Source organism: Onychostoma macrolepis, chromosome 17 (assembly GCF_012432095.1).
Source record: "Onychostoma macrolepis isolate SWU-2019 chromosome 17, ASM1243209v1, whole genome shotgun sequence".
NCBI lineage: Eukaryota > Metazoa > Chordata > Actinopteri > Cypriniformes > Cyprinidae > Onychostoma > Onychostoma macrolepis.
This window is the reverse complement of record NC_081171.1, coordinates 17,480,432-17,504,254: the sequence shown is the minus strand read 5'-3', so window position 1 is coordinate 17,504,254 and position 23,823 is coordinate 17,480,432. Positions and strand designations below refer to the sequence as shown.

At 37.4% G+C, this 23,823-nt stretch overlaps 1 protein-coding gene across 4 annotated transcripts in view; it reads right to left on the bottom strand.

Annotated features, from left to right (window-relative positions):
* Positions 1 to 2,531: 2,531 nt before the first annotated feature.
* Positions 2,532 to 23,823, bottom strand: part of apoba (apolipoprotein Ba) — a 34,508-nt gene continuing 13,216 nt past the window's right edge. For 3 of the 4 annotated variants that reach the window (XM_058748826.1, XM_058748825.1, XM_058748824.1), the window contains exons 3-28: positions 21,092 to 21,237; positions 20,811 to 20,958; positions 20,273 to 20,425; positions 20,047 to 20,171; positions 19,397 to 19,485; positions 18,845 to 19,292; positions 18,609 to 18,723; positions 18,376 to 18,519; positions 17,971 to 18,176; positions 17,325 to 17,529; positions 17,060 to 17,239; positions 16,783 to 16,986; positions 16,500 to 16,667; positions 16,213 to 16,418; positions 15,832 to 16,014; positions 15,606 to 15,736; positions 14,541 to 14,751; positions 14,218 to 14,390; positions 13,954 to 14,129; positions 13,711 to 13,832; positions 13,087 to 13,460; positions 5,367 to 12,956; positions 5,037 to 5,148; positions 4,921 to 4,950; positions 4,653 to 4,839; positions 2,534 to 4,571 (exon numbers count right to left, since the gene is read on the bottom strand). In XM_058748826.1, the coding sequence (XP_058604809.1) occupies positions 3,351 to 4,571; positions 4,653 to 4,839; positions 4,921 to 4,950; positions 5,037 to 5,148; positions 5,367 to 12,956; positions 13,087 to 13,460; positions 13,711 to 13,832; positions 13,954 to 14,129; positions 14,218 to 14,390; positions 14,541 to 14,751; positions 15,606 to 15,736; positions 15,832 to 16,014; positions 16,213 to 16,418; positions 16,500 to 16,667; positions 16,783 to 16,986; positions 17,060 to 17,239; positions 17,325 to 17,529; positions 17,971 to 18,176; positions 18,376 to 18,519; positions 18,609 to 18,723; positions 18,845 to 19,292; positions 19,397 to 19,485; positions 20,047 to 20,171; positions 20,273 to 20,425; positions 20,811 to 20,958; positions 21,092 to 21,099 (12,909 nt within the window). In that variant the 5' untranslated portion in view covers positions 21,100 to 21,237 and the 3' untranslated portion in view covers positions 2,534 to 3,350. Of the gene's footprint in view, positions 4,572 to 4,652; positions 4,840 to 4,920; positions 4,951 to 5,036; positions 5,149 to 5,366; positions 12,957 to 13,086; positions 13,461 to 13,710; positions 13,833 to 13,953; positions 14,130 to 14,217; positions 14,391 to 14,540; positions 14,752 to 15,605; positions 15,737 to 15,831; positions 16,015 to 16,212; positions 16,419 to 16,499; positions 16,668 to 16,782; positions 16,987 to 17,059; positions 17,240 to 17,324; positions 17,530 to 17,970; positions 18,177 to 18,375; positions 18,520 to 18,608; positions 18,724 to 18,844; positions 19,293 to 19,396; positions 19,486 to 20,046; positions 20,172 to 20,272; positions 20,426 to 20,810; positions 20,959 to 21,091; positions 21,238 to 21,739; positions 21,853 to 23,135; positions 23,193 to 23,514; positions 23,604 to 23,823 lie in introns of those variants that run through there. The other variant, XM_058748823.1, reaches the window with a different exon arrangement.

Genomic DNA, 23,823 nt, shown 5'->3' with positions numbered 1-23,823 from the left:
AAACTTGCTCAACCACCGAACTTTCTTTTTAAAAGTTCCCTCAAAAGACTCAAATCCCTGTGATTTATGAACAGACAAAGCATAGATGATTATAAAGAGGCTTTTGGTCTCTGTGGACAAAAACAAAGACATGCAAATTGGAAAATGCATAAATTCTTACTGGTGTTTACTGCATCAAAAAAAGCACCAACGTATCATATAAATAAGTCACCTGATTGGCTTAAACAAGAAAGTAGACAGGTTTAAATTTTTCACAAATTTTCATTTTAGTTTGTAGTCAATCAGCCCGAACTTTGTCACTCTGGATGAAAAGTTCACTGAGGAGTGGAGAAAATGAATGACCTTTTGATTAATATGATGCTGGTGTGAGGAGCTGATGATACCCAAATGCCAGCGACTAGCAGAGAGACAGTCAGCATTTGATCTGTAAGAAGGTCAAGTGAAAAGCAAAACAGCTAAGCAGCATGAAATCATCTGTCCATATGATTTTTATCAGTTTCCAGCCTTCTTCCAGCTGCAGCAGGTCTGGATGGTGGAGTGGGTGGAGCGGCGTAAAGCAGTGCATGTTTTATTGCCTTTTACACACCCTGTAAATCACTGACATTTTGTTTTCACTTGTTAGCCTACTCCTCTGTAAAAATGAGATTATTTAGAGCTGGCACTGAATCAGCTCAGGGATATTTGAAGATCAGGGATGTTGTTATGAAGTGTCTTGTTAACATCTGTGCTTATGTTACTGAAGCTGCTTTGTTTAGGCTTTTAGCTTTTCTACTTATTGGATTCTGGCTAAATCTGCAACACAAACAAGTGCACTTTCACTGCAAATTATCAGTATTTTACTATTTATGTAAACATCTTAAGAAAAAAATTCTTGAGTAAAATTTCATTGGATATTATGGATTAGGCCTATATTAAAACTTCAGAGAATGTATCTAGATTTTTTTCTTAACCCATTCCCAAACAACTATTCTTTTTAGATTAACAGTATGTTTAAAAAGAAAGAAAAAATATAAAAATATCTAAAATTCAAAATTTAATTCAAGATACATTCTCATACACAATTTTACTTCTCTAGTAAATATTTATTTATTTTTAAATTATGGGAAATTGAAGTTTTGTACTGTTGCAATAAAATAACATAAAATAAATCATCTTTAGGAGTTGATCACCAGTAAAAAAAATTGCTGGTGGCTATTGATTTTAGACCAGTGTCTTTAACAATCTTGTGATCATTCAAGTTCATTGCTTAAATGTGATTTATCTAAAGGTCAAATTCATGCCCACTTTAAAAAGAAAGAATCTTCACTGAACTTTTAACCAATCCAATGTATGAACACTGTCTGTTAGGAAAAAGCAATATGTTATGTCTGGGTGATCACACACTACAAAAATGTTGGGGGTCACAACTGGGAGGCTGATTCTCCATATCCTGAAGTTCATCTTCACATGCTGTGGGTCCACAATAACAGGCGACCTTGAATAAAACTAACAACAAATGTCCTTTCATTCACAGCATCACCCAATGTTTCAGTGTATTTTTTTTCGATAATTCTTCCAAATTTTAGGCAGAAATATTATATATGAATCTTGGGATTGGGAAACCCCAGTGGTGAGGGGGAAAAAATGGATAGCAAACCAACTTACTCGCTGCTTCCATTTGGAAATCCTTCGGAAAACAGCAGACAGCTACTCTGTGCTACTCAGTTACTTGTGAAACATCAACTAAAGTTGTTTTGCCAAGTATCCATGGCTAAATAATAACTGGCATACTCTTCGGAGTGTTACATTAAACCTCTGACAAGTGAATGAACGAAAGCCAAGAGAAATGGAAAACGTCTTTCCTAAGAAAGCAGTTCATCATGAATATGGTAGCAGGCTACTGCTTTAATTCCCTTTATTCCAGGAGCAGATGCACAAATGTTGATAGTACTTTTGGTAAGACAAAAATAATCACATCCCGAAGAACTGGATATGGAAACGCAATCTATCGATGCACCAAACCGGTTTTATGCTTTTATTACTGTAAAATTACCTAAAAGTAAGGTCACATGTACCTTGTCATCAAACTTCAGGTTTTGAATATTAATGGCGGTAAAAAGGATCAGCTATCAAAAGCAGATATGTTATCCATCTGTTGCATGAGATTTAGATGGAGAAATTAATATTTTAAAGTTTCTTGAGCAGGAACACATCATCTAGTGCCATAATGCAAAGTTGTTGGCAAAATATTGACAGGAAGTTCCAAAGAAACAACACAGGCGTTGATGCAAGATGAGCGAGAAGACATTCTTTGGGTCTAAACGTCACCATACACTCAGGCTATGCTTAGTTTTAAGTGAGTCTAAGGATTTGTGCCTGTCAATTTGGAAGAAAAAAAAAATGATGTACTGCATCCAGGTACCAAAAACAACAAAAAAAAACAGATGAGGCCCACATCCTATCCTTCAAACCCCCACTCTGATGCTGATGACCTCTGACCTCATCTGAAAAGACTGCTGTGGGAAAAGCAGCACGCACTTGGACACAGTACAGACCCAGATTCCAAACAGGTGGCAGTCTCTCTGCTTAGCAACATTTGTTTTGGGGCTCTTTTGATGAGGTTATATGAAATAACGGCAGGAGGGAACTGTTCCCCACCAGGTAACCAGGGGCAGTATATGGTGGGAATGTAACCTACTATATTAGACTGGTGTGACCATGCACTGAGTGGAGTGAAATGGCATGGCCGGTTAACCATTTATTATCTTACAAGGTGTGAGAAGTGAAATCCACAGCTGTGCGGTCATTTGTTGTCATGAAGACATCGCCCTCTTTTGGCTAAAAGCTGTAAACACTATCACAAATCCAATGGCGTAATATTAACAATGTTGGAGAACTGAAAAGGACATTTCTAAGAATTTGTCAACCAGTATCTGTTGCAGCACCAGCAAACCACAATCTGATGACCTGAGGAATGCTATTCTTTAAACACGTCACTAAAAAAAGCATACACAAGCACTCCAAAGTCCTCTGATTACGTAAACACTTGTTTTTGTGATAATTTTTGCACACCGCATATGGCTTTTACTCCAATTTATGTTATGTCTTGCAGCTTTTTATTTATACATTTCTTTAAATACAATATTTTCCAAAATCATATAAGCTTAATTATATTCTCAAAACACTGTTCACCAAGACAGACATTCATTACATAAGTACATTATTCATCCTTTAATTTACTACAATTACATTAAATTAAATACTAAAATGACATACAAAAGTCAAAAAACACTGTTCAGGGAAACAATAATGGACAGAAGAAAGAAATAGACAAAAAACTGTTTCTAATGCTGAATTTTTAGATAAAAGGTTTATGCCATGCTGGGCCATTCACTAAAAGATTTCCAATAGAAAGGAAGAGGAATATCCACATCCGTCTTTTTGTTTGAAACCCGTACATATGGCTCTGTATATGAAGGCAATGATTTCATTAATGCAATGTAGCTCTTAAAGAGACTACTGATATAAGAATCGACCAGCATGAGAAGATCATTTAGATTAGAGATGAGCTTCTCCATTGATATTTCATTGTACAGCTCCTGGATTTTATTTTTGCTGAAGTCTTTGAGCTCGGACAAACCTTTTTTAGCCTCCCGCATCCATTCACGAATCTTCTGCGTAACTTGTAAGTTCCCTGCCTCTTTGTAAATCCCATTGATGTGAGAGGAAATTTCTTCCAGTTTTTCGCTCTTGAGAGAGTTCAGGAACTCCTCTGCCTTCTGGATGTAAACCTTTACAGAGTTTAACAGGTCCTGGAACACTTTCTCCACTTTGAGGTTTTCCCATCCCTCTATTGCTTGCATAATCTGATTCTTTGCTGATTTCATGGCAGCCCTCAGATCCTTCAAAATGTTCTTCCCACTAATAAGCTTAGTGGTACCAGGAACAGTAAATTCTACTTTGTTGATGTGACCTGAAACAGTGTCAGCAATGGCTTCCATGAGACTAAAAAACCTTGTAGTAGCTCTATCAATCACTTTGGAAATGGACTGCCTGATCCTATTGTACAACTCCTGCCCGGTAAGCTTCTCCTCCAGACCTGGCAAGTGGAATTTGGTGTCCCTCAAGAACTTCATGGCAGCATCCAAAAGAACCCGCATGTTTGACTCATACTTCTGAAGGAATTCATTAGCGCTGATGGAGAACCTTCTGCTCAACTCTTGGAGATCAATTTGGGGTAAGTTCTCCAGCGTTCTCCTCCACATCTTTTTACCCTGTTGTCTGAGCTGCTCAATTGAGTTCTGCAGAGCATCAAACATGCGTGGGATCTCCTGGTAAGCTCTGTCAATGCCATTGGAGAGTGCGTTCTTCAGTTTTAGGACAGCACGGTTCAGGTCTATGCCAAGGTAACTGATGTGGTACTTGTTGATAAACTTGTGAAGAGATGCTATGATGGAAGGAAGTCTGTCTTTCAGGCCATTTATCATGTCTGATAGTCCATTTATATGATAGCCAACCTGAATACTCAGCTTTTCAGAGTTCTTCAAAGTCACCTTGAAACTCATCAGGTCTGTGTCCTTGTCAGGAGTTGACTGGATAAACAATACAGACATTTTGTTAGAATATTTCAATAAGCTGTGCAAATTGCTGACTAAAGATTATCACTCTCTTACCAAATATCTGCTGAACAGTTTCGCATAAAATTGAGATGGTGACCTTCTAGTGAACTGGAACCCGATGAAGCCGGCTGCTGGTGAGGATATCGAGGATGTGATTCCATTGTTGTGTGATGCATAACGAAAGCTCAAGTCAGCAAAGGTCTGGCTTATTATGTCAATGCCCAGTGTATGTCGTGAGGGACTGTGTAGTAAAAAGACATTGCTATTTTGGTATACGTAAAGCAAAACAAGGCCGATGTAAAACAGAAATTCAAGAGATTACCTGGAACCTGAAGACTCATCCCGTCTCATTCTGAAGAAACATCAAACATTATTAGGAATCTATGACAGGAGACTGTATAAATGTGTAGGTTTGAGAAATTGATATGTTGTTCTTACCTTAGATTCTGACGAAGATCATGCTTCCAGTTTATATTCACATCCTGATGGGTAAAGGTACTTTTTCCATCTATACCCACAGCTCCATTCTCAAGAAGGATGGTGGCAATCGCTAAAAATGGAATGTGAAATGGAATAGCTAGAATATTAATATTAATTAATAATATTCATTGACAAACATTGCACAATGCTTGACAGATAAATATATACATTCACATGTATACATACATGTGTGTATATATATACACGTTTATTTATTTGTTTAGAATGAAATAATATGTTTGTGCTATTAAATACTCATATGAATGTGTAAAAGCCTTTTAAGCTTACCATCCAAGCTATACTCCAGGAAAAGCATGGTGGAAGTGGAGTTGGACTTCAAAGTGCAAACAATTCCTGACTCTGTGTTTTCTATATTTCCAGTCCATGTATTTTTATAAATTGGAGACAACAGTTTGACAGTGGCCGACAGGGAACCAAAGGTTGGAATAAACACACCAGCTGGGAGATGGAGTGATATCTCTGGGACTTCGATTTTTTGTTCTGGGATGACAACATCTGGCACTTCAAAATGATACAGAGTTTTTGTGATGTCATCCAGACGAATTGGGTAGTCACCAATGTCAAATGCTTTGGGAAGGGTAAATGGTGAGATGGTGATTTCATACTGTGGAAAACTGACAAACAAATGAGCCATTTTGTCTTTCAGATATTTAGTTTTTACATTAATGCTAGGGATTTCCACTTTTGGTAAACCAGGCAAAGTAATATCAAAGGTAGGTGTACTGATATCATTGGGGATTTGTAGATTTGTCAAATCAATGACAAAGGATGGCACATGGAGAGTAGTCAAAGGTACGGTAAAATCTGGAACAGTTATTAATGGTGGTACTGCAATATAATCTTGTAGCTCAGGCTCTTCAAATCGCATATCCACTTCCCTAATCATTTTCAGAAGTTCTTTAAACCAATTAGGAACTCCGACTGTTATTTGTGGGATATTAAACGTGACTCCATTTTCAAACAACTTTGTAGGTAGTGCAAATAGTGTTCCCTCCATGCTCTTGGTGTATATCACAGCAGTCGAAGCATTGAGGAACTGCAATTGGTCAGTACTGGTCACCGCATCAAATTGAACTATGTCCCATAGACTCTTATGGTATATTGGTAATTTGACAGTCTTCAGGAATGCAACATTCCCCTCAATGGATTCGGACATTTCCATGCGGATTTCAGACTGATCATTTGATAGTGTCAGATCAGAGGAATGGATCAATGTTGCTAGTTGTTCCTTGCCACTCCAAAGTAATTTTTGCTTGTCTGAAGTGATGGAAAGATCTGCATTCTGCACTATGGCAGCATGACCGAGGTTACTCGGTTGTGATATGTCAATGTCAAGATTAGCTGACAAAGTTGTCAGTGGAACAAACTCAAGCGTCGCCCTTATATTTTGCTTTCCGTTTGTTGAAAATGATGCAATACTAGCTGCATTGGTGCTTGTGTATGTCATTGTAGCATAAACACGCCGCAGAGAAGCTTCGAGAGCGAGTTTCTTTGTGGCGTCCATATTCCAGGAACCAATATTTTTGTGATAGACCTTAGAGGTTAGATCAGTTTTCAGTGTGGAACGAAGACCATTGGCGTTCAAATAAATAGTAGCTTCATTGTCCAAAGATCCAGCAAGATTCGCATTTTCCATGATGGTTGTATCTGTTGTTCCTTTCCAAGTGCTCTCCAAAGAGAAGTAAGATGGCAGTGCCTCGAGAGCAAAATTGTGATCAATGCTTCCAGTGCCTTGCATCTCAATTATGGGAAAATTACAAGTGTAGCTAACTCTGATTTTAGAGGCTATATTAGGTTTAGACTTAGTATTACCTCGGAGCACTTGATTTAGGTCCATCGTAAAAACTGGGAGCTTAACTTTTGCCAGGTTTGTTAAGGAAGCCTCCATATTCCTCTTGGTGAGACTCACAGTGCTTTCATGACTACATTCAGCATTCATATGTACAAAGGACATACTTGTGGCCATCTTCAGACCTCTCCTTTTATTGATGGTGGTACTGCCATCAAGTTTACCTTTGAGGACATCGAACACGGATGTTGACGAGACATCAAACTTGATCACAACGTCAGACTGATTATACAGGCCGCCATTGGCATTCAGAGTTATTACGGGGGATTTGACTGAGAGCTCGTACGTCATATTTCCAAATGCAGGTATCATAATGTTATTCTGAATTTCTGGTATTGTAAATGTGGGTAGGGTCAAAGCTCGAAGGGTCTCAGGGACATGCAAGACTGGTATCTCCAAAGATGGAAGCACAAGGGTATATGATGGCACTGAAAATCCCATAAAAGGAACTTTAAAGCTTGGTGTGCTTACCTCCTTGGGTATGAAATAACTGAATGCGGGCAATTCGGCTCGGAAGGCTGAAACCTCAATGTTTAGTATAGGTATTGTGTATCCAGGAACAGTGAAATATCTTGGTGGCTGATTTGATGTGTCAATTTTGTACTTTTCATACTGAATTCTGGCTCCATTGTAGGAATTGGTGAGGGCATCCAAAATATGGTCTCGTCCGAGTTCAAAATGCAGACTCAAGATCTTGGCATTTTCAATGAAGGCTTCATAGATTGGCTCAAGGTTTAGATCAAATGAGTGTTTGTCTGGGTTTTTCTGATACAAGAGCTTGAAATCAATGTAAAATGATTGTTGAGGAGTGGTCAGAAGATGTTTCAGACCATAATCTTCCCAAAGAGAAAACTCTTTGATTTTTGGTGTTTTCATATCCAGGTATGGGATCATAATTTCTGGGATACTGAGTGGAAGAGTCAAGAAGTCAAGATTGGCTTCACCATCAACGAAAGCATAGATTACAGCTTCATTTTCACTGTTATCCAAAGTAAAGTTGTGTTTATATTTGTACTGATTGAAGCGAGCCAGAGCTAACCAAAAAGCATTTTGCTTATTGGAGTTCAAAGTAAATCCAAAGTCATCCTGGAGATCAATTTTTCCAGTCAGCTTCAGGGGCAAGAGAATTTTAGAGTTCCCTTTATTTCTGCAATCAAGTGTGACCTCAAATGGTTGAGCCAAGAACTCACATACGTTGGATATACTTCCACTCACTTTTCCAATGAGCTCAGCCTTATGTGAAATTCCTATTTCCATTCGGACATCCTCCATTTGAGCCTTTCCTTTAAGCGTCAAAATACTGCCCTTGATGAAGGGTGCCTCAGTCTCAGCCCTGGCATCAACGGTGATGTGGCTCAGAATGACAGACTCTGCGTTAAACGACTGCTTCATCTTAAGATTTCTGCTGTTTGTTTCTCCATCAAAATTGAGCTTTGCTGTTCCAGCATTGACAGTGAACTCCAAATTGCTCTTGTGTGTAATTTCATCAGAATAATCATCAATGGACTTGGCAGTCCTTGATGGACTTGATGGAGACCACTTTGCACTTCCCACTGTTCCAACTGTTAAGGATATTGTCCCGGATTCAAAGCGCGCCTCTGCTGTTTTGGTTATTACAGCCTGACTGGAAAGATCTATGGTGGGGATGTTCAGATTATGGGTATACGTTGTGTCCATATTTGCAGATATTCCATTCTTTAAAGCAATGCCTACATTATTATTCAAATCAGCTGTGTATATATGAGTGGTGAATTTGGCAGCTGTCTTGGCTGTTGCTTCGGCTGAAGTACCACTTAAGATGACAGAACCCTCATGGTCAATTCCAAAGGCCATGTGACTGACTTTCATGGTCTCACTAATAACCATTTTTCTCATTTTTGGAGCTTCAATTTGAAGCATTGCATCCAGATTATAGTCAAGGAATTCAAGGTTTCCCTTTGACTTTCCTTTTGAGTTCAGTGTAGCTTTAAACTGTGGAGATTTCGGTGTTCTTGTTGTGTTCTCAAGAGCTGCTGATGTCATCAATGTATAATGAGGAGAACCTACTTTGAATTCTCCATAAAGTTTGCCAAAAGCTGGTAGACATGGTTCAAATGAAATTTCAGGGATTTTGACTTCAGGGATGGGCAACATGGTGATCTCAAAACTCTCCAGTTTCAGTTTTGGAACAGTGATCTCTGGGAATTTGATCTCTGAAAGAGTGATCTCTGAGAAAGTAAAATCAGGCAAGTCGGAAAGGTAAAGAGCTCTTAAGTCCCCGAAGATGGCGTCAGGATCCACTTCTGGCATTTCTATCTGGCGAACTTTGTCAATGAAGTCAATAATGCTCTGCTTGATTTGATCAAAGTCAGCTGTGATGGAAGGAAGACTGAACAGGTCCAGAATGGTGAATTCCGGTATTGTTATCATTGCTGGAATTGTAATATCGTGTATCCTTGCCATTTTAATCTTAAAGGCAGGAACTTCAAGAGTCGTGAATGGAAGAACAAAGGTGGGAAAATCTAATTCTGCTGTCTTTAGAGCATTGAGAACTCCCTCCACAGCTTGACTGATTTGATTGAGGAGCTCCTTATCTTCAACCATCTTCTTAATTTCATCAATGAGTTTTGTGAACTGTGATGAAATATATTCGATCATATTGATGTAAGCAACACTCGCTCTTTCCAAGTAAACCGAGATTTCATCTCTGATGTCCATGTCACTAATTCTCTGCCTCACATCATCAATAATGTCTTGGATCTTCAGTTTTATGTCTTTATATGCAGTAGTGTCAATTACATCTATAATATTCCTGCAAACCTCAGCTATCCTTGTATTTTTCAGTTTCTCCAAATAATCAACAACAGTCACCTGCATCTCTTTTATAAATTCTCTGGATGCCTCTATTTTTTGTGGGATTTCATAAACTTCATTTATCTGCATGTTAATATAATTGACTACATCCTTAAGTTTTTCATTTACTTCATCAACAAATGTGTTGTAATCAAAAGTTCTTAAGGTCTTTATAATCATGAGAATGTACTCATTTAAATCATCTAAAATCTGTTTGAAATCCATCAGCTTTAACAGAGAAACAATGCTATCTAATACCTCCATAACCTTATCTGAGACGTACTCAAACTGGATAGATTTTAAAGTATCCACTACAGCCTGTACCAGCTCTTGGATTCTGTACTGCTTGACTAATATAATGGCCTGCTCCACAAAAACTTCAATTTTCTTGTCAATTTCATACCGTAAAATAAGTTCTTGTGCATTTAAGTACACGCTGTTGATTTTCTCTGGAATTTCATACTCCTCTATCCAGTTTACAATTACATCTTTCGCAGTATCCAGCACTCTCTCTATGTCTTCATATGGAATTTGATCAGATAGTTCTTCCACATATTCAGTCAAGTCAAATGAGATTATATAGTCTCTCAGACCCTCAAGTAACATCTTGATGTCAAATGTCTCAACAATCTTCCTCAGTTCATTCAGCTTTTCCTGAAGTTTGGTTTTAATTTCATATTTTTCATCCAGTTGTTTCAACCAAGCAGCACTGCTGTCCTGCAGCTTTTGTAAATCAATCTGTCTTATTATATCTTCAATACCATCAATGCCTCTGATGATTGTTTTGGTTATTTCATACTTCTCATCAAAAGCTTTAAGTTCATCTCCAATTTGTATCAAAATGTCAGAGACAGAATTGGCCCACGATCCACTCTCAATGCCATCTTTGATTTGAATCATCCGATCCCTAATTCTTGTTGCTAAATCAATAATATTCTTTTTTGAAGACTCCTTAAATTTCTCAGCATATGCATCAAGGTCATCTATTGATATAGTGTAGTCATGTATGAGGGAAATAAGCTGGTCCTTGATAATGTTGACTTTATTCTCCAGGTCCATGTCCACTATGATGTCATTCACTTTTTGAGGGAGTTCATCCAACTTGTTCCTAAAATGACCTATCAAACCATTGATATCTAGGCTGTTGAGGTAGTTTTGGAAGGATTCAAATGTATGCAGAATTGCATTTTTCATTCTTTCAAAGGCAGCAGGAAAGCTCTCAATGAATGGAAAATAAATAATGTGACAGTCACTGTTCTTATCATACTTGACAAACCCAGAAGCACTAAACTTTTGATTGTCTAATGGAATATCACTAGATTTTGTTTCCGTGTTCAAAAGATTAGTTTGAAGCACTCCAGAGAGCTGGACCCCCATCTCATCTTCTTTGTTGTAAATATTGACATCTTGGTTGTAGGCATGATTATTTAGCTTTGACTTAAACTTCCACAACACAGACTGTTCATTGGGTATCAGCAAGCTGTCAAACTTGTTTTCAATGTGCGTTTCAGCTGACTCTCCATTTGGCAACATGTGTACAGCAGAAGCTCTGTATTCATGGGACTTAGCAATGGCCAATGGCTCAGCTTTCAAAAGGAACTTACTGTAGATCTGACCAGTGTGTTTTCCATAAAACTTCACAGTGCCATCACTGTTCAAAATGGCATCGATCGTAAGGCTAAATGGCATGGCCATTGTGCGAATGTTATTTTCAAGACGTAAAGATTCGCAATTTACTTGTGTCTTGCTGTTCATAACAGAAGACAGTCCTGCAAAATCCAAGTCAAAGTTGTTACTTATCTGGGAATCAAAAACTTTTGCTGTTGTATCGCACTTGATGGTGCCAGCCATATCTGTGTAAGTAAACTGACAGCTGTTCTTAACGTTATCCTCTTCCCCATACTTTCCACTAAGGCTTCCAGCTACATCCATCTTGAATGGCTCCATCTTAAGATGGCCATCACCGCTCAGTCCAAAATCAAACATCTCAAGTTCATTATTTGCAGTTATCGATGTGACAAATGGCCTCATATTAACCTTAATGTCGTGGTTGTAAGATGCTCCATCGCAGATGAAATTATCCGTTTTGGAGCGGAAAGCCAAGGTCCATAAAGTTACAGTCAGGGTATGTGTGCACTCCGATCGCATTTTCTGTAAAGTACCCATCAAGGTATTAGACAGACTCAGTCCTTGCTTATTAATACCAAAGTTCATTGTGTTTCTTGCAGTTCCATCAAAGGCATTCCCTTTAAAAACACTGGTTAGATACACTTCTTTGGGTGAAATCTTACCCTCCGCACTGAGCTCAACTGTGTTATCCTGTGCTGATCCTTTTGATACAAGAGACATAGAGGCTCCATCACCATCGATACCAGCATTGATGGTATTCTCAAAAGTCAAAGTGCTTCCCTCAATGGTTGTCATGCAACTGGTGGTCAAGCCATTTGCTCCAAAAGTAAGTGTGCCTTTGTGTGTCCCACGTCCATCTTCGAAATTCAGCAAACCTTCTATGTTCATTTCAAGGCCGTTACTGTTGAGGGATGCAGTAAGGAGGGAGTATGCACGATGTGTTGCATCATCCGCCTGGGTTTCAACTTTCAGTCTGGCTTCTTCACTCATGACATCAAGTTCAGCTTTACAGCGCAGAGCTTTTCCAAGGCCCGTCGTACTACCATCCGACTTCACAGACAGCTGGCCTTTCTTGTGCTTTAACTCTGCTACATGCTTCAGAACATCATTTTGGGCAATTGTTCTGGACAAAAGCGACAGCTCTCCATTGACATAGGATCCTTTGATCACATTCTGACCCTGTATGATTGAGGAGTCAAACTTTAATGTGGACTCTCCTTTTCCTTCTCTTTTGAGCATATTGTAGATATAGGATTGGCTAAGGGTGGAGTTGGCATAGAGAGAGCCTATCCTGATAAATCCATCAAAGTTTCCATCTCCAATGATCTCATCATTCATGGAAGCTGACTGAGCTGAATAATAGACAAAGGTGTGCAGACCAAGTGGACTAGATGCTTCAATCCTGTAGTTGGTCCTACCACTGATTTTATCAGCCATACTCATAGTTTCAAAGACACTCAAGCTGGCATCAAGTAAACAATGACTGATAGATCCATTTACAAGGTACTTCAGAGTATCATTGACTGTACCAGTGATCATGCCCATACCTATGTGAAGGGGGAAAAAAAATCAATATTTAAATGTAAGTAAAGTAAAACAAATTCCAATAAATTGAAGATACCATAATGACAGTCAACTTTGTAGATTAGGTTAATATGATTTTGATGACTTGAATACCTTCAATTTTGTATGACAGGGGTGTCACAGGGCAGCTGGCCATCATTTTGTACTTAGCAATGTAATTGGGAACATCAACAGTGTTGTTTCCCCCTAAGATAGAGCCCTCCCAGTCATAAAAGTTGCTGTTCATCTTGACAGACAATTCTGCTACACCTAACATGGGTAAGGAGAAATCCAAAGCTCGGGGAATTGTGAATGATGGAATCTTGTATTTGTTCTCAGGAATATCCAGGCCAATGAGGGGAATTTGAATCTGTGGGAGTGTGAGGGTGGGAGGGATGTTTAGTTCAGCAGATGACTTTCCTCCCAAGAGAAGAGGAAGTGAAATGGAGATTCTGCCTTTGTTGAACTGGTATCTCATCAATGCATCACTGAACACAAAAAAGAGAGCAAAGTTTATAGTCAGTACCAATGTATATAATATACTTGTATATAAAGATGAATCAGAAGTTTGGACACACATCATTGTATTTTCATTTTATTGCATAAAATATTTGTCTTTTGTGACAACATGCCCCAATTATCTACATATAGGCCTCATGTGACACCTAGCCTCTTCCCTATTTGATTTTGATTTTTTATTTTTTTTTATGTAAAAAGTAACAAAAAGTTATCACTCACGATTTAAGATACACTTTTTCTGGCAAAGATGGCAAGGTGAGCTCTGGTGTGCTTCTCTTGCTCCTCTGTACGCTCACAAATGTGCTGCCTGCCGCTATTTTATCCAGCCAAATATTCACTGCCTAGGGACAAAAAGACTGATTATGAAATGTTTATTTTCAACAAAGCCATTCGAAAATTTAAATGAAAATTGTAAAAGACATGTTATTTATACAAATCTCAAGCTTGATTTGATGCACTTACCTCCAACCCTTTTGAAACAATGTGCCGAAGTTTCATGTCAGTCTTGGTGACTTTCTGATCAAGGACATCATCAATACTCGCCTGCAGCTGGCTACGGTATTCCTCCGTATTTGGGAAAAGTTTATCAACTTCAGAGTTTATGTCAGACTTCATTTCAAGTTCAACCTTGTTATTATCTGCAGAGTCACCAAGAAACTAGTTAAAAACCCAAAGACAAATTCATTCCAGGAACATTTGCTTCATTAACTATGTGTGCTTCATTACCGTATCTGAGGATGGCTTTCTGCACAGATGTAGTCTCTGGCATGTTAAAGGCTGTTTCAAGCTGCAGGATGAGCCCGTTGTTATTCTTTAGGGTGGCAGTGGCAGAGGTGTCCATCTGTAGTGCTGGCACTGCCAACCTAAGCTCAATCAGACCATCCCTCATAGACTCTAACCTGCTCAAAAACGCATAAATATCTAGATTAACATCAAACTGAGACTGCCCATATAAGTGTATGTCATGTTAAAATAAAAGTCTTCTAGATATTTTCCCCCACTATTGAGTGTTCACTCTTTTTAGAATATTTAAAACAATTTTACTATACCTGGCATGCCCAACTAGGGAAAGCTGTGGGATGTCTTTGTTAGTTACATCAATTGTAATGCCATGCATCTTCTTTCCTTTAGCACTGCTATCTGTGACTGCCAACTTGATCCCAGCTTCGAGGTCATAATCAGGGATCTGAAGGTCGGTGGTGAGAACATTCTTATTGCGGTTGTATTTCACAACTGCTGTGGCTTCAGTTGGTTCAGCACCTTAAAATAAGAAGAACATATTTTTAGACGGATTTCAAATTCGTACACATTAGATAACTCCCATTCACTGAAATGCAAGCAATCTTGACAAAATAAATAAGTTTAAAAGTGCATGATTTCCTGAGCTGACAGATTTTCCATTAAATAGCCCATTTTAGTTACATCACAGTCTTGAACAATGATTTGCTACTTGTTAATTGGTTGCAGGTGGATTTGATTGGACAAAATCTGTGTAGTGCAAGATGAATATTTATCCTTACTTAATTTTCTCAAAAGGTAGAAATGGCACATTTTTAAAACATGTACACAACTGTTAAAAGTTGGTGCTGGTAAGATTTTTTTTAATGTTTATGAAAGAAGATTCTTATTCTGCTCACCAAAGCTGCATTTATTTGATCAAAAATACAGTAAAAACTGTAATATTGTGAAATATTATTACAATTATTTGGTGCTCAAGAATCAAGCAAACAAAAAAAAAGAAACATTTGAAAAAAATGTAATTACTATTTTTATTAAAACCGTGATACATTTTTCAGGATTCTTTAAAGGAATAAAAAGTTCAGAAGAACAGCATTAATTTGAAATAGAAATCTTTTGTAAGATAATAAATGTCTTTACTGCCACTTTTGATCAATTAAATGCATCATTGCTTAAAAGTATTAATTTCTTTAAAAAAAAATAATGCTAAAAATAACTTTTAACAACATTTAAAGATGTATTTTTGACCTCAAATACATAAAAGCCACAACACATTTGAATTTATGGTTCTTAAAGCATAAACATAAATGTTCAATGCCACAGTTAGAAATAAAATAAGAAATTAGTAATATCATTAAAATTGTTTGAGGACTTACCTTCAGCCTTGAGAACAATTTTCACTGAGTCGACTTTATGGCGCCCCTCCTTTCCTTCCCTCAGCAATGCATAGGCAATGGTTGCTGTATACTCAGGCACTTCGCCTGTAGGTTGAAGTTCCAGAGCAAGCCTAGAAAGAAATTATTTATTTTTATTTATTCATTTATTTTTAAGTGCATAGACCTTGGAAGTAAGTTGTTTGCATACTCTACATCCATTTCTCACCTTGTCTCTCCTGTGAGAGGATAGTATGGGGCATTATTGGTGGAACTAGCATTTGAATAGCGCAAAATAGTGCAATAATTCATCCCAGGAAAGATGGGATTACACTCTGTAGAGTCGGTCCTGTCCTCTACCATGGAGGGGACAATCTTAGTCTGAGTGGTGGTCACTGAGAGCAACTTGTTGCTGTAGTGGAAAAGAGGGAAGAAACATCTATTCCATTCTAGTTTTTGAACAAAATAATGTACTAATGTAATGTTATTTTTTTGAATAAAATAAAGTGACCCTTAAGTATATCAAAATATGCCAAATTATGAATGTATGGTAAGAGAGCATCTGATAAGGAACAGTAAATGTAGGATACCGAGAGCTCAGATGGCCTACCTGATGCTAAAGAGCTGGATGTTTCCCTGTGGTGCAGGGATGGAGAGCTTGATCTGACTGTCACTTACGGTGACCTTGGCATTCACAGCGCTTTCATGGTACATGTTTGTGTGTGTTTCAATCCCAGCTGCCACAAATTCTGGGATATAAACACCCATTTGGGTAACAAACTCCATTCCCACAGATGGCATGAATGAGAGCTGTTGCTGTAAACAATAACAGAACAACATCAATTATCTGCTACTTAAGTGAGACACCTCAAAATTCACACTGGTGAGAAGGATTACCATCATGCGGTCAATGGTCAGGCCTCCTTTGGCTCCCGGGGCCAGAACTCCAGACAGAGAAAGCTTCAGTGGAAAACCAGCACTCGTAGGTAGCGTAAAGGCTTTGTCCAGGAACATATAGTGGACAAAAAGCTCATTCTCTAAGCTAGATATCAACTTTCCCATAAACTGCAATAAAAAGAGATTAGCATATATAATACAGTTAGATTTAGTTGAAGAAGACTTATATTTTCAGGGTAGTACAGTTAATATCATATTTTCAAAATCTATGAATAAAACTTACATTCACAGACATCGACTTAAATGTTTCTGTGTATAGTCTTATGTAGTGAGCGATGAGATTGAGCTCATTAGTCTTCAAGTATCCCAGTTCTGTTCCCATAAACCGCAGGTAGGCCAAGCCTTTAGGAGCATCTTTAATCTGGTCAAGGCGTTTTTTGAACTCTGAGAGGTATTCTTCCACACTCCTCATGATATCCTGGGGGACCTAAGGGAGATGATGTTTTTAAGATTATTTTGATGGATTTTCATTATACACTCAAAGATTCTTTATTACATACCTGTCTTTTCATCCTTTCACCTCTTAATGGGGAAATCCACTTATCCATAACCCTTTTAACGGGATGTGGAATCTTTTCGTTGACCCAGTACATGGCTTTCGAGATGGTATCAGGGAAGAAACCATTTTCACCAAAGAGAACTTCAATGGCCGGCTCAAAGCCTTCACCTTCAATACCAATCTAAGAAAGTAGTCATCACAAGCATTTAAAAAAGGGAAAATATGGACACAACATACAGCCTTTTAATGATAAAGTCATACAGTACCTCCAGTATTTCTAAATTGAAATTGTCAAGTGTGGTGGCTAACATGACTTCTCTGGGCATGTAATTGGCAGAGTCAAAAATCATGTTGCTTTCTACTGAGCCAACCAGCGGGACGTCAATTTTGTAGTTATGTGAGAACTTTGTGAAGTCCGTAGGGTTAAAGCTTGCATCCCCCCGTACAGCTTTAAGAATGTAGTCTTTTGTTCTAAAAATTAACAAAACATAAATTTATTAGGGATGCAAAATATATCAGTACCTATATTGGTTATCAAATTTTTATTCACATTTAAATGACCTGTCATCATCTAATGGTCACTTGAATTTATATGTAAAAACAATACCAACTTAATAACACTGTAAAATGCAATTTCAAGTTTTCATGCAGCACATTATAATGTTATGATGTTTATATTCAGTTATAGCTTTTTAAACAACTGATTTTAGTTTTTAGTGTTTTATTTTTAATTTACTATGACAAAATAATACAGAATTTTAATATCGCCAACTCGTCAGTTATCTACAATACAATGAAAATAATTATAACTTTTAATATTAATGCATTCCTAAAGTTTCCGACAAAAATTATTTTACACTGTAAGGTCTTCATAATAGATACATTCAGCATTTGAAATATTAATGTACATACGTGCTCAGGGTTGGGTCTTCTGATTCCAATATATTAGCGATATGGGAGGAGACAAAGCTTTTAACTTGCTCATTTTGCTCACTCTTAAGTGTCCTCAGCACCTTGTTTGCCTCCTCGGGGTTTCTCATGAGCATCAAATATGCTGCAATACGTTTTTGGGCAGGTGCCTCTGAATTCTCATACTGTTGTATCATGGCAGTTTTCACCTAGTAACAAGAAATCAAAATATCAAGCACTTTAGCAATGAATCAAGATCATACTGGCTGGTTTTCACTTTAAATTAAAGTGTCCAAGTGCTTCAAGTACTAAATTGAATTTATCTGGCCGACTGTTGCATCTTTAAGAACTTCTAGTTTGGAATAAGGATAATTTAAACACTGTAAATCCTAACAAGAGTTGATTTACATCTGATTCCATTTCCATGAGTCTGAAAGCCTGGATAGCTGCTTTTTGTACTGGCAGAGAAGCGTATGTCTGGCCCATGCATTTTAGGAGAGAAGACTTTAAAGATGGGAATCCCTCCATGTACTTTCCCATGACACCAATAACCTATACAAGAAATACTTTGGTTAATATTGAAAAATTAATGTTCATTACATATTCATCAGACAGAGTCTTGTTAGATGCGATATACATACCCTTAATGTAAGGTAAGTACTGTCTTCATCTCCAGAACAATCACCTAGCATGAACTCCATGAATTCAGCTACTTCCTTAACTTCTGGTGTTGACGTTGCTTGGTCTTGAGGAAGTCTGGTGCAAAATATGGACATTTATCCATTATAATTTCAATTAATATAATCTGAACAGAAAATCACATGACCCACAGTATAATAACTGAGAAGCTAACTGAGTAAATATCATAATCACTTACTGTTTAACTGTGTTGGCAAGAGCGTACATAATGGCTTTGCTTGGCTTGTTTTGGGCCATGCTTAGCATATCTCTAACCTTCTGAGGGCTGGCCTGGGGTAAGAGACTCAAAGCATAAACTATGGCATCCACTTCTCTGGCTGACTCATCAAAAGTCCTGAGGATCTGCATGATGGCACTGGTACATTCATCGGTTCCACACTGAAAGAGCATCTGCCACGTAAGCCACTCTGAGATCTTCATCATCTCATCAGCGGCTCCAGACAGTGTCTCGTTTTTCAAGCCACGGATTTCAGACAACAACTTGTGGAAGAGGCTGGCTCTCTGTTGACTCTTTCCTGAGCTGCTAAGCATATTTAGCTCTCTCATTGTGGCAAGCACATCATCCTTTGACTGAACAGGAAGTTTGTCCTCCACCTCCTCTAAAAAGAGCTTCTTCTCAAGAGTGTCTGAACAGAGCAAAGATGTTTAAACCTCTAAACCTATGAAAATCTGAATAATTCTTGTAAAATACAAAGTATTTTTTAGATTTTTACAGATTAATGCTACCCACCATCTTTGTTGAAATATCTGTTGTTTATTTTCACTGAATCCTGTAGCGTTAGACTCTGTTTTACTTCTGAGGAGATACCATACTGCCCCCTATAGAAGGAAAAATAACATTTACGCTTTATGAACATTTTAGAAGTAGACATGGACCACAAAACCAGTCTTAAGTCGCTGGGGTATATTTGTAGCAATAGCCAAAAATACACTGTATGGGTCAAAATTATAGATTTTTATTTTATGCCAAAACTCATTAGTATATTAAGTAAAGATCATATTCCACAAAGATATTTTGTAAATTTACTACTGTAAATATATCAAAACGTCGTTTTTGATAAGTAATATGCATTGCTAAGAATTCACTTGGACGATTCACTTAAAGGCGATTTTCTCAATATTTTGATTTTTTTGCACCCTCAGATTCCAGATTTTCAAATAGTTGTATCTCGGCCAAATATTGTCCTATCATAACAACCCATACATCAATGGAAAGCTTATTTGGTCAGCTTTCAGGTGATGTATAAATCTCAATTTCGAAAAAATTGACACTTAAGACTGGTTTTGTGGTCCAGGCTCACATATCTGCTACGGCAGGTTTGACATCAATTGTGATGTCATCATTATGAAACAAAGCATTTCTGGGCAGAGATTACATACTCATGTGAGAACGGGATGAAGAGATGCTTCTCTGTACATTGAGCTTCAGTCATGTGCTTTCTCCTGTTATCAAACTGATAGTTGCAAGTCTGTGTACTGCTGATTAGCTTGGAAATAAGTCCATTCTGCAAAGATAAATTTGTTCAGAAGTTGTTTGAATGACATTTTTGACTGACAAGGAGGTGAAAGAATAAATATTGAAAGAAATAAGGCATGCTTGTCCTACCAGGCCAGGCAAGAGGGACAAGGGGCTGGTGGGGAGACTGTGAGGTGAGAAATGGCTGCAGTCTGACAGATCTCTGACCACAGTGACATCCGTGTCAATATCTTTCCGTGAGTTGACTGTGACATCAGTCTTGCATATACCATGAATTGTACTCTTAAAAATTAAAGAACAGAGAAGTAGTTAGGGAAAATCTATATTAAATCTGTAGAGTGGGATCCAAAGTCTGAAACCACATTGAAAATCAGCATGTTTTGAACCTTGAAATAAACAAAGTATTAGGAATTTTTTTTTTTTTTTTTTAAATATATAAAATTATGATTAAAAATGAACAACATATTTAAGATCCAGCATCTTTTCTGGCTCACTACTCAAACATGAAAGCAAATTTGTGACACTGACCATGCTGACACAAGATGACAAGTAGTCTTATTGCACATATAAGATTATGTGTTTTACAAATCATTTATACGAACAACAAATGAAACATTAATTATGTAGACTGCATTGTGTGCACTTTACATTTTAGTTTTAATCTCACCATTTTTTCATTGTGTTCTTCCTCCAGGACTGGCACGAGAAGAGCAGAGATGATCCCTCTTTTGATGTTCAAAATGTTTTCTGGTTCATCCTTCTCTGGATAAATGGAAACACTGGACACCTGCTCCACCACAAAATTCAGAGGATTCCTGGAAAGGGGGTTTCATAAACTAAATGCTCAATAACCAAAATACAAGATGCATCATCATTACTGAAGGATGTATTTCCTCTTTTTCCACTAAGGGGAGGAATATATCAGGTATTATGGGCTGTTCCACATACTTCTCCATGGCAAGCTGGAAGGCCTCGGCTCCAGCAGCCTGCCTGTAAACAGGCTGACCCTGTGCATCGATGACAGACACCTCGCTCAGGACACATTCTGTTGTGCGAAGGACAAAGTTGCAGGTCTGTGGGACCTCAATTTCAACCTGATGGTGGAGAGAGAAAATACAGGCAGAGTGAGAAAATACAGGCAGAGTATTCTCATAAAATAAAGTACTTTCATTAAATAGTTTTTAAAAAGACAGTAAGGAAATGTATAATGTTATAATAATATTAAACAGCACAAATGTTTACAACAGTGATAATAATAAGAAATGTTTTTTGAGCACCAAATCAGCAAATTAGAATGATATTATGATCATGTGAGACTGACAACTGGAGTCATGGCTGATGGAAATTCAGCTTTGCCATCACAGGAATAAATTACTTTTTGAAAGAGAAATTAGTTATTTTAAATTAATTAAAAAAAAATAATAATAATAATAATAATGTTTTATTGCATTTTTGATTAAATAAATGCAGATTTGAGAACAAAAGAGTGTTTAAAGAATGACTTTTTCTTTCAAAAACATTAAACACTCCAAAGTTTTGAATAGTATGTGTGCTTATATAAAAAGAGGATAAGCCATTTTAAGGATTTTTTTGTACCTGACAGGAGATCTTTGGCCCATTCCTGAGGTTAGCTGTACCCGTCACCCCATTTTTGCTTTCGGCTGTATACTGATAAACGTATTTTCTGAGGTTCTTGAACCTTGCAGACACTTGAAAAGAAAACAAGCATTTAATAATTGTACATAAGTGTTACTATGATGTCAGTGATAAATATAACAACTTTGTTGTTGTAATTGTTTCACAATTGTCTGGTTTCACATGCTTAGAGTTGATCATGATTTCTGCAGTATTTCAGAGTCAGTTCTAAGTAATCAGATGAACTGGAGACCTTTGGACCACTTGTTGACAGAGTGGCACCCCTCTGATTCAATATTCTCGTACTCTCAACACATACACAAGGTTCATGTACCAGGGTTCAGTGCTGCTATCTTCTGCAGTCGATAGTAGCACAGTAGGCCAAACTAAAGAAACTCATCCTGATTGGTTGCAGACAGGTTAATGTATGTCACAACCAGTGTTGGGCAGTAACTAGTTACTAGTAACTTAGTTGCTTTAATATTATTACTTTTTGCAGTAACTAGTAGTGTAACTAATTACTAATAATATTACAGTTAACATCCATAAAACAGCTTAGTTACTTTTGATGCCTCAACCCCGCTGATTTAACATCCAACAATCAAATAATTCCTAGATTTATTTTCATAATTTTCATGACTCGCGCATGCATGTGATGTCCCCAGTGCAGCAGGCAAGCTTGGAATATGGAAAAGCTTACATTCAGCAGATAGAAATATTGCATTATACTGATTTTGTCAGGATAAAAGATGACCTGAACACTGTTGTGAAAGTTGTGGCTTTACTTTACTCTGGCATTGCATCCCTCTGATCAGCATGTGGGACATTTATATTACTATAATTAAAAATCTTTTTGGAAAATTAAACAGTTTCTTACAAACTCATGTGATTTGATAAAATACATAATGAAATATAATCATATATGGGTAATGGAGAAATTCCAATTAGCTTCAAGCTACACATGACAATTAATGAGATTAATACAACACTTCTACTTGAATGTCACTATCAATCACTATTGAGTGACTGAGTAATAACTTCTGACTGTGATCCAATGTGGATTTTGGTCAAATGATGAGGCAGAAATATGTTGTTAGTAACATTCTAGAAGAATTTTATCTGGAAGATACACAGTTACAACTTCTGTGGGGCGTGAAGAAAAGGTAATGTAGCTAGTAGTGTAACTAATTACTGTTGCCAGAAAGTAATAAGTAAAGTAACAATATTACTTTTGAAAGGAGTAACTAGTAATGAGTAATATATTACATTCTTTGAGTAACTAGCCCAACACTGGTCACAACTAACTGACCTAAGGTTAGTTAGATGAGAATCAACATGTTGTGAACTGGTCACTTACATAGGCATACGGGTGGCTGTCCTTCTCCACTGTCTTCCTCAACTACCTCAGTGTTTGCTTCAACAGAGGCATAGAAAAAAATGGCTGAATTAAATACATGCTATATTTGACAAAACACAAGAAATCTGAGTAATTAGATTTTTCTTTTAGGAATAGAGGACAGAAAACAATCTCTAAATTAAATATACAGTGAATATCCTCTAGCTTTCCATTCAGTCACTGCAATATCTTAACATTTACATAATCTTTAGATTTTTCATAATGAATACTAAAAATCTAAAAAAAGGACAAGGTATATGGGTTACAGACAAAGACCTAAATACTACATAAATACTACAGGAGAAATAAGAAAACTAGTCGTAGATATATAAAATCTTACCTGTCAATAAATGTGCACTAAGGATGAGTAATAGACATAACTTAGTGTCCATCTTTATGGGCACTTAAACTTTTTCTTACAGTTTTTTCACCAGCTTCTCTTAAATACTCCCACCCAGCCGAGCCTTTATAACATACCCCCCCAACCCCCAACCCCGGACCTCCAAATGAAACCTCCTCCAATCAGTCAAAAGACCACAAAATGACAACTCTGACTCGTCATTCAAAGTTCAGCGCATGAGCATATTCAATATGAGAACACAAGGATAACAAAACAAAAAAAAAATGAGTTAATAAATGCAAGGCACAT